The sequence below is a fragment of the Labrus mixtus genome, chromosome 20 (assembly GCF_963584025.1).
Source record: "Labrus mixtus chromosome 20, fLabMix1.1, whole genome shotgun sequence".
NCBI lineage: Eukaryota > Metazoa > Chordata > Actinopteri > Labriformes > Labridae > Labrus > Labrus mixtus.
In genome coordinates, this window is record NC_083631.1 from 17,891,030 (window position 1) to 17,907,338 (window position 16,309).

A 16,309-nucleotide genomic window follows, 5' to 3' on the forward strand; every position below is an offset into this window, starting at 1 on the left:
GTTTTAACAAGCTGCGGTCGTGATAGAGTAAAAAAAACAATAATCAAGTACGTGACATTACGTAAAAGAAACGCTACAAAATGTACCTGCGTGGTTGCCATTTCTTTTGCATTCATACTGATAATGTTTTTTAACGGCGTAATTTCCCTGGGGTCCGTGAATGTGTCTGGTCATACAGCGGACATAATTAACCTGTGAGGGAGCCAAGGATGAGCTCAGACATTCACGACGAAGTACTTCACTTTTCTAGCCAACATCACATGATTTTTGATGCATCCTGCAGAAATCATTCACGCTAAGGTGACAAGGCTTTGAATTTTACACAACTGAGTTACCGTCTTATACAGACATTTGCTATTTATAGGAGCTTTTTATATATTATGTAATCAGTGGCTGCATGCCTTTATATGAATAATTCAATTTATTCATGCAGTACTACATCTCCTCTGTGCCTCACAATGCCTCTGTGTCTACAGGCATCATATAAGTAGTTGTATTTGAGCGTGATGCAGCATCTGGGGAATACATCCAGCTGTAAACAGAGAGTGCCTCCCTCCCTCTCCCTCTCCCTTTTTCTTCCACTCCCTCTCTGTCTATCCATCTTTCTATCTGTCCTCCTGACTGCAGTCTGCATATAGTGCCACACTGCTGCTGCTGCTGCTGTGTGATAGGAGCAAGTGGGAGGAACAGCTTCCTCTGTTTTGCCTCAAAAAAAATGACAAGACATCTTCCCAGAGCTGCTGCAGCAGGGGTGGATTTGGCTTCCAGGCTCCTGCATTGCACAATCGTTCCTCTCTGATAAATTAGACAAGAAGAAGAAGTCTTGGAAGACGTTGGGAGAGAGGGAGAGGGAAGCAGGAGGACGCAGAACACCAACAGTGAGGTTAGGGCTGTGTGGAGGATAATAGATAAAAAAAAGAAAAAAAAGAAAAGGGGGCTGAAGTTGAATGGCAGGGGAGGTATGAAGAGAGAAAGTGAGGCAGGGGGTCGACACAGGGAGCAGGAGATAGAGCGAGTTACGCTGCAGTAGAATGAGGGTTAGAGTGAAAGAGAGAGCCGAGAAGCATTCGAGCCGCCAGCCTTTAGCACGCCACCCAGGACCCATCGCTTTCTGAAGGAGGCAAGAAGAGAAATCCACCGTGGAGGCGAGAAGGAGAAGGAGGAGGGGGGCTGAGGAGGAGGAAGCCAGAGGTTCTACACACAAGATGGCTGCTGTGTCCTCTGCCTCCGACACTGGTAAGTGGGGTTTTTTTCCATCCTTTGCTGCACACCTCACATCGGGTTCATCCTTCACCCCCCATATGTTCAGTCACAGCATCCGGGGTAAGGTCTGCACTGCCTGGCTCTGTCGAACATCAACAATACTGGGAAACTGTTGCTTAAGTTGTTACTTCCTGCATGTGTTTAGCAGCTCACATGGAATGTGTAAGCAGTAATAAGTAACAGAGATAAATCATACAACTTCCTTCTCCTCCCTCTCTGCACAAAAATATTGTCATTAGCTCAGAGCAGGCGTCACTCAACCTCTGCCTGCTGAATATTTGTCTTCCTCAGCTGTGCCGTTTATGATAACATTTATCCTGGTTGTGTAACTTTTACAGAGATTAAATCATATTCTGTCCACATGCCCTTCTCTCTGGAGGGAGTCCAGGTTTCTCCTATCCAATCAGTTTTTTTTTTCTTCCAAGGCTTAAGGACAGAGGCAAACAAAAGGGAGGCATGTGGGGAGGTAGAGACGAGGATAAGGAATTAATAAAAGAGAAGACTGTTGAAGGGGAGAGAAGGTGTAAGGTAGAAAGGAGCTCTGATAGGAAGGAAATCTGAAGAGTCAGACTCAGAATTGATGGAGAGAGAGTGTATGAAAATAAGACATATGAGATGAATTGAAAGTTTCTCTGAAAAGCCCTTTGGATATCGGACAATTCAGAGACAAAACAGGAGATGAAAGCCGAGTGAATATAAAGATGATTTCTTCCTCGGACAATCCTGAGGAACCTACATACTAATCTTCCTGTCTTCCTTTCATCAGGGGACCCTAGGGGTCGACACCCTCCTGAGCGCAGACTTCTGCTCCTGGGAGGGCCACAGTCCGGTAAGACCTCCACCGCTAATACCATCCTGGGGGACGAGGTCTTCGACACAGGAACAGAAACCACTCACAGCAACGTGGGCCAGACCGAGATCTACGGCCGACGGGTCACTGTGGTTGACACCCCGCCGTGGGCCATCCCTAGGGACACCGAGGACAATGCTGAAGCTGACAACAACAACGACAATGCAGGCGCTGAGTCAGACACTCCGCCACAGCCCCCGCCAAGTCTGGACAGCGAGGGTCCATGCATGGGCGCCATTCTCTGCCCTCCTGGACCCCACGCCATCCTGCTGGTGGTGTCAGTCACCCAGCCCTTTACTGAAACGCAGCGGAGGGCCGCAGAGGAGCAGCTAGGGGCCCTGGGTGGAGGGACGTGGAGGTATTCCATGGTGGTTTTTACTGGGGTGGATAAGTTACCCAAAGGTGTCTTCATTGAGGAGCACATCGCAAACACTGGAGAGTCTCTGCAGTGGCTGGTGGAGCGTTGTGGAAGCAGGTACGCTGTCTGTTTTTTTTTCTTTTTTTTCCCCCTCTGTGGCTTTATTTTAAAAAGAAACTTTCATCAAACAAAGAAACATGTTGCAGTCAAGTCTTTGACAGTTCAACATAAAACAACAACAAAACGATTACACAATGCAGCAGCACTTTAATTCACTTTGTTCCATTTCGCTTTGAAGTCAAGCTGAGGGTGTGAGACTCAGTGCAGTTTACTGCTGTATTCCAGGTTGTAAGTCAAATACAAGTGGGTAATCTGAAAAAGTGTTATCATCTTTAAACTTTCTGATTGATCACTAAGTAAAAAGACAATGCAAGGAATATCTGGAGTGTAAGGGGGACTTTTTAAGTTAAAACAACACAATAACCCATTAGATTCCTTTAGACAACAATTAACATTAGGATGCAATCCAAGCTAGTAATATAGGCTAATAGTATTAAATGATATGAAACTGATGGATGACAAATTTAAAAGACAACGGATAGTAAAAATATTGAGAGTCATGGTGGCATATTTCCTGTTAAAGCAAACATGCTGGTTTGGATAAGTCTGTGTAGCAGACAGAGGCTAAAGTTTCTGACGCTCTTTTCACTGGTTCCACGATTTGTTGCATGTCATCCTCTGAGTTTTTCCCCATATTTCCTGTCTCTCTTCAGCTGTTCTATTTAATAAAGGCAAAAGGAGAAGAACTTGTAAAAAAAAAAATGGTGGTTGGTGGCTCATGTACAGAGGCTGTTGTCCTAGAAGCAGGCGGCCAAAGTTTGCTTAGCTAACTTATCTAACATTACATTTCTGGTGTTACAGGGTTATCAGATTGGAAGGCATAACTTCCTAGCTGACACTTAACTAACACTCTTCTCAGCTAAAACTCATGTAGCTAACACTTATTCCTATTGAACACTAAGGTAAACTAGAAATATCTTTAATTGAACATGAACAGATTGATAATGAAAACTACACATTGATTTTGCTTCTACCCTTTCTGTCCAAAATACATTAAGACACAGTTTTTAATCAAGTCCACACATTCATAGGAATAACCTGTATTACCCAGATCAGTCTGGCTTTAAGTGGGGCCACTCTACAAAGACCGCACTGCTGTCAGTAACAGGATTGATGTGTTTGGCCAGAGCTGCTGGTCAGTCCTTAGCTCTAGTGCTGCTTGATCAGTCAGCTGCCTTTTACACAATGAACCACCAAATCCTCCTTTCCACACTCTGACAGCTTGGTATCTCAGCATATACCTTCCTCTGGGTCATATCTTACCTCTCAAGGAGATCCTTTAGTATCATGGAAGGGAGAGTGTCTAAACTGCACAGCTTATCCATAGGGGTGCCTCAAGGGTCAGTGCTTAGCCACCTTTTCTTCTCAATATACTCCACCTCACTTGGTGCAATCATCCAAGGCCTGACTATTGTTATGCTGATGATACTCAGCTCTTCCCACCATTCCTGTCAGATGACAGGACAGTCCCGGCAAGAATTTCATCACACCACCTTCACCATCAATTTATCAAAGATTGTTATCCCAGGTAGTCCCTCTATGCAACCACAGATGGATATCCAGCTTTGACTTAATGAACTCAGGGCCACATTCTGCCCAGAACCTGGGTGTCATGATTGATGGCCATTAAAAGTCCAACTCCATTTACCATTTACCAGTCTCTAGCTGACTCTTCTGTTGTCCCCGGTGCTGGATTGAGTTACCAAACTCCATTTGATCTGCCCTTTAAGAAAAATCTAAAGATCTTTGATGAACACCTACGCACTTAATGATACTGATGATATACTGTAGATGATGAAGCTGTTGATGTTGTTGATGACAATGATAAAAGAAAAAAAACAGGATAATAGTTTATGCTATATGCTGTGCATTACCTCTACATGTGCACTGCCTGCCAGCACATGGACTTAGCAGTTTTTTGGCACTTACTGACATTTCCTCCTTTCTAGATCCTTGCTTGTGTCACTTTGGTCATAAGTGTCTGCTAAATGAAATGTGCAGCTTTCCATCAGATAAACGGACCACTGAGTGAAAAATGGCAAATCACGATTAAAGCTCCAAAAGTGCCTACATTTTCATAGTATCAAACATTCAGTTAAACATTGCATGTCATAAGCCTAAGCTTCTGAAGATTACATAACTATGACATCTCCAGGTTACTTGTTCTTAAGCTCCCTTCAGGGACACATAAGACATTATGTAACTGTTTTCAGAGCCTGAGTCTTCGTGATGGGTTTCATCCAATTTTAATATGTATTTCTGTCTTAATGTAAAGGTTAAATGAAATTAAATTGCTGGTGATCTTCTTAAAAAAAAATATGTTTCCACCTGCAGGTACCATGCCTTTGACAACACTCGGAAAGAGACAGAAGACAACACACAGGTGCCTGAGCTGATGGAAAAAGTGGAGGAGTTGATCACTGACAACCAAGGTTTGATGTTTGCGTAACCTACTACTTTATTTAAAGCATCACCTCTGCAATTTTCATATTATGATGCTTGAATTTTTCATAAACGAACCAACTGTATTTTAGATCTGATTAAAAACAATGCATAATTTATCTTCTTGCAGGCTGGTACTTTGAGGTAAATGAGTTGATTTTGCTTGAAGAGGAGCAGGCCAGGAGAGCTCTGGAGGAGGAGAGGATGAGGATGGAGGAGCACACTAGACAGAGGGATCAGATGATAGGAGGACCTCCCAGAGGTATGAGGGAGCAGCAGCTGTGTGCGTTAGTGCTAGTATGTTGGTATTGCAGTGAAGCTGTTCTTGGGAAATTCCGGAATTGCTGTTCTTGGAAATAGCTTACTCATCCTCAATCAATAATGCTGATTTTCACAGTCTTTGCAGTAACTTCCCACAGTTTCCCATTTACCACATTTACACAGCTGCAATTTTGCTCTGATATGCTTAGGATGAGAAACTCAAATGGAGTTGTTATACTGCTTCTTTTTCAGTTGTATACATTCAGGGTAGCTGTCATACAGATTTTATGATCTCATACTTTTTGAATGAAATACAAGTTAAGGAACAATGAAAACACAAAGATGTGTTGCCATTATTCAGCTTTAAAAACCCCAATTTCATTACCCATTAGCTAAAAACAGCACGCTCATCAACACTGATGAAGGCTTTGCACTGAAACACCTCCGCTGTTTATCTGTACGCTGCTACCCAGATAATACATACTTTAAAGGACACTGAGTGTGCTGAATTTTCTGTTTTCTTTATTACCCATTAGCTACCATTGGTAATTACTGTTTAGCCTTGTTTTTCTTCTTTTCTGTGTTTTTACTATATAGTGATTGTTGACCGTTGTTGGGCTGTGAAGAAAAATATACCCCTTTGGGGACAATAAAGTCTACCATCAGACTATAATTACTTTAGCAAAAAATAATTACAAGCTTACAAAAGCCAATAAGTGCTATACAACACAGTTGGAAAGGCCACAACTCCTACAGCTAGCATAACATTAGCCAGAAATGTGCTTTATTGCTGACGTAATGTTTATTGTTGAATGCTAACATTAGCAGTTGTCTAACCTCACGGATTAATGGCCAGGTTTCCTATTAGTACCGTTTGACAAAAATGTCTTCCTTGCTTAAATTAGCTAAGAAATGCAACAAGACAGAAAAGGCATAATCCTTGCTAACGTAGCATGAGCTATGAATTCACTTCCTCGCTGATGTAATGTTTGAATATGGATCGCTAACTGAAGCTGTTGTCTATTAATAAAAGGGTATGGCCTATTGATTAAGATTAGGAGAACATGCTAACAGCCTTTGATGCCAACCTGAGTGTGACCTCTTACTTTTAATGTCTCATTATTTCTCTCTCTCTCTCTCTCTCTCTCTTTCTGTGTTTGAAGAGTTGAGATTGCTCTTATTGGGATGGAAGGGCGTTGGAAAGAGCTCTGTTGGAAACACAATCCTGGGCCGGCGGTTCTTTGAGTCAGGTCAGGAGACGGAGCTTTGCCTTCGGCGGCAGGCACTTGTATCAGGTCGTCGAGTCACCATCGTTGACACCCCTGGCTGGGATTGGTTCTCAGTTAGGCGAACCCCAAAGCGCATCCGCCAGGAGTCCCAGCGTGGAGCCGCCCTCCTGCGCCCTGGACCCCACACCCTGCTGCTCGTCCTCCCCGTTGTCTCGTCCCTTACTGCCAGGAAGAGGAGGACACTCCTGGCTCACATAGAGACTCTGTTTGGTGACAGCGCTTGCCTCCACACCATGGTGCTCTTCAGCTGTGGGGATTGGCTAGGTCGCACGCCAATTGAGGAGCACATTCTTAGAGGTGGTCGAGAGCTACAAAGACTATTGGAATACTGTGGAAACTATTACCACGTCATGGACAGTAAGACTCCTGGCAAGGACAGAAGTGTGTCAGTGCTCCTGGATAAGATAGAGGAGATGATCAGAGAAAACGGAGACAAGGCTTTTCTCCCAATTCAAACTGAGTGGTGTAAGTCACAAAATTTTGTCCTTTTAATATTTTGGACTTGAGTTACAATCTCAATGTTCATCTGGGATCTTATTTGAATTATAATGTTTTATTTAATAATATATCAAGTTGCACAAAGATAATTTATAGCTCTTGCTAATTTCAAATCTTGTCCTTAGTTGGTCCCTTACATTTAGTGTGTCATTTCAATATTCAGCATTCAGTACCATAAAACCAGCAATATATTAAAAGTATTAATACAACTTCTTTTCTCCTAAAACTTTATTTAGGAGAAAATAAGTTGTATTAATACTTTCAATATATTGGTGTTTTGGACGTAACAAGAAACAAACCATTATATGTCATCCTCCACGTTCTTAAAAATCCAGCTGCATCTGCAGACGAGCGCGTTGCTTATTTCATGCAGATTTGACCTTCTTCTTCTCCTTTTTTTAAACCGGGCTTGGATAGGACGTAATCTCGTCAACATTTCTTTTTTCCACTGTGCACTTGCATATGAGGACGACACAGGTGACAGCGTGGAAAACTGATGATGCACAGGTTAAAATTCTGCAGCGAACTGCTCAATGATAAAAGCATTAAAACATTATGTCAGGAGATGAGGAAAATTAAAGCTCGCCATCCCTCAGTCCTCCGACATCCCATCAACTACTCCATTTGAAAGTTTAGAAGAAAATGCACTGACGTTTGAGTGAGGAGTGGGAGGTGCTGCTGTTCTGCTTTGCATGTGGGACAAACAGAGTGGAAGTTTATTATAAACCTTTCTTGTTATTCACCTGTAAAAAGCAGGACAAAACATTATTAACTGAAGCCCAGGTTTTTGTTTGGGCAGTCTCTTTCTGCGATACGTTAAGAAAGCAATGTGCCACCTATATGCCTGACCACACCTTATTGTAAGTCTAACACCCCCTGGGCGCACAGGTGGGCACAAGTACATTTGCTGTTAAACACGATGAGCACTGGCCATTAAAAGAACAACTGTGTCAGCAGGAAATAACAATGACACTTGCACTGGGCTATGCACCACTTAGCGCTGAGTGTTAGATAGGGCCCCTGAAGTTTATAAATCTTATTTAATACATCTGTCTAATATAACCTTGTTTCCTTTGACAGTGAGTGAGGAGAGCTCCTACTCCTCTGACAACACCGAGCCTGAGGATGACTGTCGAGGATGCCAGCTCCAGTGACACGGCTTCAGTAAAAAAAGGAAAGTGGTCCGGCTTTTTCATCCATGCTCCATGAGTCTTCAAAAGGCCACAAACATTCACCTCTTGTAACTTAAACCTTATCCAGATTTCCTGCTCTGGCTCTGGAGAGTTTGACGGAAAACAGAAGTTTGTCATTTTATGAAATCTAAAGACAGAAATTACCGGTCACTGAGGAAATTTTCTCCTGGACTGAAAAAGAACGTCTCTGACAAAATGTTCAAAACGTTTGTCAAATCCAAGAGAAGAAAAATATTCTACTGCAGCTTCAGGGGACTGAAGCTCCGTCCCTTGTTCATGAGCATGTACACTGGCATCAACTGCGGCTATAGAGCCTGTTTCAACACTGCAAAAGAAGAACTACTCCTCATTGTTACTCTACGTTCAGACTGCACTGCTACAAGTTGGAAGCGCCATATCAAAAGCAAAAGGTTTATACCTGAGCAGACAACATTATCATGAGCAGTACGTCAATATTGTTTAGTGAAAGACTGAGAGGAATGTCTCTATATATGACTTGCTCCACAAATTTTGATTAGATTTTAAAATATAGTTGTACTATTCTGCATCAAGTGCCATTTCTGTCATTCAGTTTAAATTAGTTTGAATCAATGAAATTGGTCTGAATTGTTAAAAAAACATGGAAATATAAGCAATGGAAATATTGTGTTCTAGAAGTTTAAGTTGTAACTGTGCACCTTTGGACATGAAGCATCCAATAGTTCTGAAGTTTCATGAGTGGTTGTGAAATGTTTTCATTTACATTTGGTTGGTTTCTGCTCAGGGAGTCAGGGTTGAAATGTTTCCTCAAGGGGAAAAATCTGGAACATTTACAGAAACGCTGATGAATGCTGTTGGTAAAATGCAGACGAAAGTCCCATATTGATTAATTTTGTGTTTTCTTTTTGTATTTTATTTGGTTTCTGGAAGTCAAAGGGAAATAGTGTTTGCACTTTGGTTAACTCAGTTGGCTCCCTTGTGCTAAGAAGATAAATGCAATCCATCCAAAGCAGCAGATACTCAGCATTTCTTGGTAGCCCTCTGCTGTAGCATTCATGCACATGAGTAGCTATAAAAAAGACAGTCAGGCTGAACCGAAACTGTGTGCAGTCTCAGATCCCTGCGGAGCAGCTTGGGTTGGCTGTTAGCGTCCATGCATCCAGTTCATTTATCGACAAGGTAGATTCAGCAACGTGCCTCAGCATCAAAGTGTGTGAGTGGGAGTGCAGCCCTGCAGCAGGGCGGTATTCTATAGGTTACATCAGGCTTTCGCATGCTACTGAAACAACATAACCTCATGAAACATTGGAGCTCACATAGGGCTTTTCCTACCTTTTCTACATCATTGTGACTCCTCTTTCTCACATCAATGATGATGTTTTCAAAAATATGAATATATATTCAGCTCTCAGAGGCATGTTAAGACACCGCATGCAGATAAACGAGTGCCTATAGAGTTGAAGGCAACCTCACTTCTAATTCCTCTAACTCTTGCTTGAGCAGGTCCATTGGGGGTTTCTGGAACACCATCACATCCTTCTACCTTTATTGACCATATTCACGCTGTGGCCATTTTACTCTGACATCATGTTCGGGTTGAGAGTTTTAAATCCGGTCATAATATCAAACTGGTGCATTCCTGGTTTAAAGTGATATAACGTTATGGTATTTGACTAATTGTTAGCAAATGAAAAGACATTTTCTCAAAATCTGGAGGGATAAAAAGCCATATTTTAAGTTAAAACAACATATTTGACATTCTCATCTACAGTCAGACCACAGCTAAAGTTGCATTCAGCTACTTAGGCTACTACATAAAATAAGCGTTCGCAAGGAAGTGACTGAAAGCTAATATTAACATTTTGTAATGGTCCACTTCATAATAAGAAAGCCATACATTTCCTAGCTAACGTAACTTACGGTAGGTATTGACTTCCTGGGTTACAAAGTGTTGTCTAGCTAGCATTTGACATCTTCCTAGCTCACATAACAGCATTTATCCATACCAAAGGCTTTAAAGGTAGCATTAGCTATGGTCTTATAGTTATACAAGCCATTGTCTTATTCTGTTGATGGTCAACTGAGAAGTGTCAAAATGATTTACAAATCCCAACGTTTACATGACTACAATTGTAAATAGCAGTACGTAAAACGTAACAACTTTGAGCTCCAGCCTGGGCATGACTTCTGAGAAAATGGCGACTTTGTGAATATAGTGAATACAACTGCAAAGAAATAAAATAGAAAGTGGGAAAAAGAAAATTTACACTTGAAAGGTACAAATAAAAGCATATATATGACCGATACCACTGCCATGCTGTAAATTTTATTTTCTACAAATAGCTATAAAAGAAACCCCCCCCCCCCCATGCTTCCCTTATGCTTTACTGACTCTGTGCTTCATCTAGTGACTTAGGCTAGGCCTACTGCAGCACTTAGTGTGACAAGCATGACTTTACATTTTGATATAAAAATGTTTCAAACATTCAGTTGGAGTCTTAGATTTCCTCTTCACCCGTGAATATATTGTATAAGCTGTGTATATTTACAGTGAAAAAAAATGTCGCATTGTACGCTTAAATAGCAAAGCATTTTTGCACTGTGTAAGTTCTACCACTTTACAGTTAGCCAAAGTGACGTCACGTTCTGTGTTCCCTCCTAGACCGTGATTGCATCATCAGTTTTTTTGCTCATCCTAAGACTAAAATAAAAGAGATGAATATTGTTGTGTACTCCTGGTCTTCATCTAATCATTCTTTTTTTTATCTGTAGTGAACTTTGTCTTTGATGGACAACAGGGCCCACATTCACATTACATTATTAGAATTCTCTCAGAGAGCTCCGGGGCGATGGTGGTTGCGCCCAATGTGCAGAGGCTGTGGTCCTCCAGGCGGGTGGTTGGGTTCAAGTCCCACCTGCGGCTTCTTTCCCACATATCACATTTACCACCAGACTGTAAATATTAATGGACGAAGCCTGAGTGACATCAACCATCTGTTACTGCAGGGGGCTTTGTAGTCCCATCGATGCTGGAAATGTTAATGGTAAAGTCTTAACTTAATGGGGACTTTATTCTAAGAATTTTATTTGGATTTCATGACTAGTAGCAACTCTTTGTACTAGGAGGCTTTATGAATACTGCCCAAGTACTTCAACTGTAGTGGATTTAGTAGTGGAAAGATTTGGTCCCTAGGTGGCACTGTAGAAAGTAAATTTGCTACCCTAGTGTGGAAAATAAGACAATGAGGAAAAGGCCTCTCATATTAGAGTGAAAACTCTCTAATTAGAAAATAATTAGTAACATAAACATAAATAAATAATAGGAGGGGGCCAGAAAGGGTCCTGCAAGTGCCTTTTTTCCTTCTTCAAATAAAGCTCAGACAGTACAAAGTATCTAAAGGTCAATCAAACAAAAGATGTGAAAATTGTTAAGAAATGAATTTGTGAACTTTACCCGCCAAATCAGTGATGTGATTAGTACAGTTTTATATATCTGGGAAGGATTATGCACTGTATGTAATTGTCTAAAGAGGGGGGGGGGTCTTTGATAAATTTGTTGTTCAGAAAGCAATAATCTTACACATTTTCAGGACAAATGGGGGGATTTATAGAGGAGGTATCCACACACTTGCGGCCAAGTTTTTGTTTCTCCTATTGTAAGTAGCTCTGCACCATCCTCACTTTGGAGTTTTTCCAAATATAGATTGTCCCTAAGCTATCTGGACGAAGGCCTGGACCAATTACAGCATGCACACCTCGGGCCGCTTGTAGTCTGATGAATACACACATTTTAGTTAGGTAATATTTTTCAAGCTGTGCACAGGTCAGCACCAGTCAGCACTTTTCTGTCATCCGCCTCTTCCATGCTCACCGATTCTCCCACAGGCTATGGCAAACATTTGGTTTTATACCTTAAGTGTCCTATTTAGTCATCTGCAGAAGAATGATGAGACATTCTTAAGTAACACATTTTTTTTCAATCTTAAACTGTTCCGTTTTTTTTAACTGAAATGGCTTGATTAAGTTCACCTGACTGTCAGTTGATGCATCACCATGTGGCTGCAGCAGTCAGGCGGACTCCATTATCCTCCTCAGTTTGTTTAAAAAGAGACCCCACTCTGATTAATATCCACGAGTTTGTTGTAATGAACTATCAGACCATGAAGTCAGATGAAAGCAGGCTAATCGGAAAAATGAGTTAAATGTTCATGAGAATGCCCTAAAGTCAGACACACAGATATCTGATCCCAAACATGATAAGTTGACAATCTTGAACATCATATTCAGAGAGAAGTGGCCGATTAAATCAAATATTGTGATGGCAAAAATAGTTATATGTTTGGGTGTCAAGGCCAGTGGATTTAATGCCTGTGTGAGTGATGGGCGGGTGAGGCCTTATGAATGAACCTTTGGAGCTTTAATTTTATTATCTGTACAAAACACAGATTGGAAGTTTGAGGCTTCTCATTAGACAAACACAGTAACGTGATGGCTTGTAAAACCTACAGCAGCCCTTCATCACAGGCTGATAGGTAGGGATAGTGTCACGTGTACAATAGAAGCCTATAAAGACCGTTTTCATCAAATGTCTTGTTTTGTCGAGGTTCTTTCATACATTTAGGTAACATTGTGCAATATGTTGCAGTTAAATAACCTTGTGTTGTAAAACATTTGCTGACAGAAAACCGTATGTATCCATTTCTGTGGGCTTATGTTTCTATATTCAGGATTGATAATCATGTGTCAATTTATATTTGCAATTAAATGTAGGCAAACATCATGGTTATGCTCCTCACGTTGGCCAACAAATGCATTATTCACACGGCAATTGTGACACTTTGAACTTTCAAATTGAGCGATGCACTTCCATAACTACTGGTGTCATTTGAAGCCTCCGTCAGCTAATAAAAGCTCAGTGTAGTAAGGCAATGGAACTAAGGGGACAGAAACATGCTCTGGTTTTTAGTTTCCAGTCATTAGCTGGAAGGTAGATAATCAATGTAAAAACTGTTAATGCTCTTGCTGTAGTGTAAATTACTGATGTATAGATTTGAAACCATTATAGGGCATCATCCCAGGTGAGAAAAAAGCAGTTTGAATCACTGCCACTGTCCTCCCTTCATTGAGAAGACACCCAGAGGGAAATCACACCACATGACCACAATTAGGATTAAGACTCTTTATTAAGAGATTCATAATACATGGTCCAGTTGTACTATATAATCCACTAGTTTAAAAATGTTATTAGACAGCGTACTGGCAAGTAACTGAGGTCCAGCGATAGGAAAAATGTACATACATTACAATAAACTGCACATAAGCTTTTATACGGAGTTGAAAATACTTTCAAGAGAAGTTCTCTAAAAGTAACAAAAGTATTTTAGATTTAATACCTGTGCTCGATATATCATGTTAAAAACATGCTGTGCGGAAATTACACACACTTTCACTGATACTTGTTTGCAAGAAAGACTTCATTTCATGGTTGCTCTCTTTTACACACAAATCTGTCCTTTTTCAGTCTGACCACTAGGGGTCAGCACTGAGACCTTTTTGGACCCTGGTCGAGCGGACCTCCTCCATCAGCTCCTTCAGGTACTCAATCTCCCTGGCCATGGACTCAGCCTTCTCCTTCAGCTCCATGTTTTTCCTCTCCAGCAATGTGTGCTCTTCGCCGAGTGACTCATGCTCGGCTCTCTTCTTCTGCCGGTAACGAGTGGCGGCCGTCTTATTCTGCTCCATCTTCTTTAGTTTCTTGGCCTTTGGTGCCTTCAAAACTGCCCTTCCGTCTCCACTGGCACCCTTTATTTTGACACTGGTGGCACTGGTAGAAGGTGTACAAGCTTCATATGCAGGCTCAGGGTAGGGTCTGCTTCTGGAAGATCTTGGTGGAGGGGAGGCTGTTGTGGTTACAGTGGCGACGGGAACCTCCTGTTTAGGAGCGAGCACGAAGACGATGCGAGTTGGGGAAAGGGAGAGTACGATCCTCTGGACCTGAGGGATGACAGGAGTTGCCAAAGGCTTCATCTCACTCTCTGAGACGTCTACTTCACTGCCCAGGTCCAGGGTGTAAGCAGGTGAGGAGGGAGACGGAGATGAGTCTGGGGACACGGGCTCAGATTTGATTTCCAGCTCCTCTTGTGGCTCGGGGACAACGAGGGCTGGGGAGGGAACATCTTGGTCATCAATGAAGGATTCTGTTTCCTCCACAATTATGGGTGAAGGCTCTGAACAGAGAGCGGGAGAAGGAGGTAGACTTGGAGGAGCAGGGAGAAGCTCAGGAGTGGGCACTGGGAGGGATTCAAGCTCCATGGGGCAATCCAGGGAGGCTAAGAGGTCTTCTGGAGAGCCAGGGGACTCTTCAGTTGGGCTGCAAGAGCCTATGAAAGAGTCCAGGTCGAACTCGCTCAGATCCATCCTCTCGGCCATCCAGTCCAGGTCACTGAGCATGTCCTCTGTGGAGGCAAACAAGGCATTAGAACATGAGCTGCCATTTTTATCTCTGCTACACAAACAGATGCTGATGTGGTATCAGAAGGAACAACTGTAAAATTTCTAGTCAGATTAAAAAATGTATCATTAGTCCCGATTTTTTTTTTTTTACCTTTGCCAACATCTGAGATTGACCGTCTCAGCTGACTGGGTTCACCCAACCAGGGGAGAGAGAGAAGGTCCGACTCAGTCCCAGCTTTGTCCCCTATGAGGAGGACTGCAGGTGGCGAGGGTGGAGGAGAGTAGAAGGGAGGAGGAGATGAGGAAGAAGACTGTGATGAGGAGGCGAGGGGGGAAACAGGTGAAGTGTCCCCCTCCACTGACGTTCCTCCTCCTTTCTGTTGTTCTTCTTGGTCAGGGCGAAAAGAGAGGTGGTCCATGTGGTCAGCCATGGGAGAGGAAGGACCCCAGAGAAGGTCCTCCATGTCTTCCAGGCCAAACTGTGAGTTTGTCATCATCATGGTCATAGTGGCTGTTGTTGGTCACGAATGGAGCGCGTGACAGTAGGCAAGTCTCGAACTCTTTTATGCTGTCGAAAGCAGCAGTGGTGAGGGTTTCCACGTAGGACCTGAGATCGGGGAGAAAGTGAGGAAAAAAACGTTAACATCATTGTTGAAGACAAAAAGAAAAAACTGTTAGAATCCAAAATACTTTATTAATCCCTGGGAAAAATTCGACTTAGAATGAAGATTTGATTTTACATTATTTTATTTTATTTATTATTTTTATTTGGAAACACTACCTTTGCTTTGCACATAACACGTAATGTAGACTTTGAAAATTAAAGATTCTGATCACATTTCCGCACAACACTGCCCCCATGTCTGCAATGCACCTGCTGCACATGACGTCACGTGGCTCCGCCCAGCTTCCAGTCTTATGACTCTGACGTCACGCTCATCCTTGAACAGTGTCACCCTCCCTCAACTATAAACAGCCACATTTTTTTGTTCCACATACGCCTTCATGAAGCCGCCATTTTAACACAACCGAGTAAACGAACCATTTTCTGAGTGCCACGTTGCATTGGCACCAAAAGGTTTATTTAATTATAGTTATTAAGTATGTATTGATTAAATGTATCGATTTCTTTACACACGAATACAAAAAAATGTTACATTTCACGTCGACGTCTAGTGTTGCATCAGCTCACTAACTAATCCTTTATTATTAATATCCTCAATTTTCCGATACCTTAAAGTATTTTTTATCGAATTATTGGACATAAACACTTAATATCAACTAAACTATTACTTAAATATTGCATTTCTATCTCGTCTGGGTGATTAGGGTCGTAGCCACTGTAGGCCGCACCGAGTTTGTTATCGACTAAATATTATAAAAAATATACTTACGACATATTTTCTGAATTGAGAGTGACTCAGTGCACTGGCTGGATGCACTGTTTGGTTGGCTGCTGGGTCGCTGCACACGTTTACACTGCCATTTCGGCCGAAAGAGCAATGTTCAACGATGGTGTCACTTCGGTTATTGTTCCTGAGAAGGGAAAATGGCGCAGGAGGAGGCGACTTGCTGATATAAAGGTAAAGCGAGGATACAGGAT

At 42.1% G+C, this 16,309-nt stretch overlaps 2 protein-coding genes across 2 annotated transcripts; one reads left to right on the top strand and one right to left on the bottom strand.

Annotated features, from left to right (window-relative positions):
• The first annotated feature begins 385 nt into the window (after positions 1-385).
• si:dkey-110g7.8 (GTPase IMAP family member 8) lies at positions 386-10,985 on the top strand. Its single transcript, XM_061026992.1, has 6 exons — positions 386-1,236; positions 2,030-2,588; positions 4,926-5,023; positions 5,164-5,295; positions 6,458-7,048; positions 8,162-10,985. The coding sequence occupies exons 1-6, from the start codon at positions 1,206-1,208 to the stop codon at positions 8,233-8,235; spliced, it is 1,485 nt and encodes a 494-aa protein (XP_060882975.1). The 5' UTR covers positions 386-1,205; the 3' UTR covers positions 8,236-10,985.
• Positions 10,986-13,417: 2,432 nt separating this feature from the next.
• atf4b (activating transcription factor 4b) lies at positions 13,418-16,239 on the bottom strand. Its single transcript, XM_061026999.1, has 3 exons — positions 16,101-16,239; positions 14,858-15,313; positions 13,418-14,708 (listed from the first exon to the last, which is right to left on the bottom strand). The coding sequence occupies exons 2-3, from the start codon at positions 15,210-15,212 to the stop codon at positions 13,783-13,785; spliced, it is 1,281 nt and encodes a 426-aa protein (XP_060882982.1). The 5' UTR covers positions 15,213-15,313; positions 16,101-16,239; the 3' UTR covers positions 13,418-13,782.
• Positions 16,240-16,309: the final 70 nt, after the last annotated feature.

What these genes read in the sequence shown, in the direction of transcription:
- atf4b (XM_061026999.1), bottom strand. Translation starts at nt 15,212, where the DNA reads ATGACCATGATGATGACAAACTCACAGTTTGGCCTGGAAGACATGGAG. An exon ending in AATCTCAGATGTTGGCAAAG is followed by an intron (nt 14,709 to 14,857) that starts GTAAAAAAAAAA and finishes TTGCCTCCACAG; the next exon opens with AGGACATGCTCAGTGACCTG.
- si:dkey-110g7.8 (XM_061026992.1), top strand. Translation starts at nt 1,206, where the DNA reads ATGGCTGCTGTGTCCTCTGCCTCCGACACTG. An exon ending in GTTGATCACTGACAACCAAG is followed by an intron (nt 5,024 to 5,163) that starts GTTTGATGTTTG and finishes ATCTTCTTGCAG; the next exon opens with GCTGGTACTTTGAGGTAAAT. An exon ending in CCCAATTCAAACTGAGTGGT is followed by an intron (nt 7,049 to 8,161) that starts GTAAGTCACAAA and finishes TTCCTTTGACAG; the next exon opens with TGAGTGAGGAGAGCTCCTAC.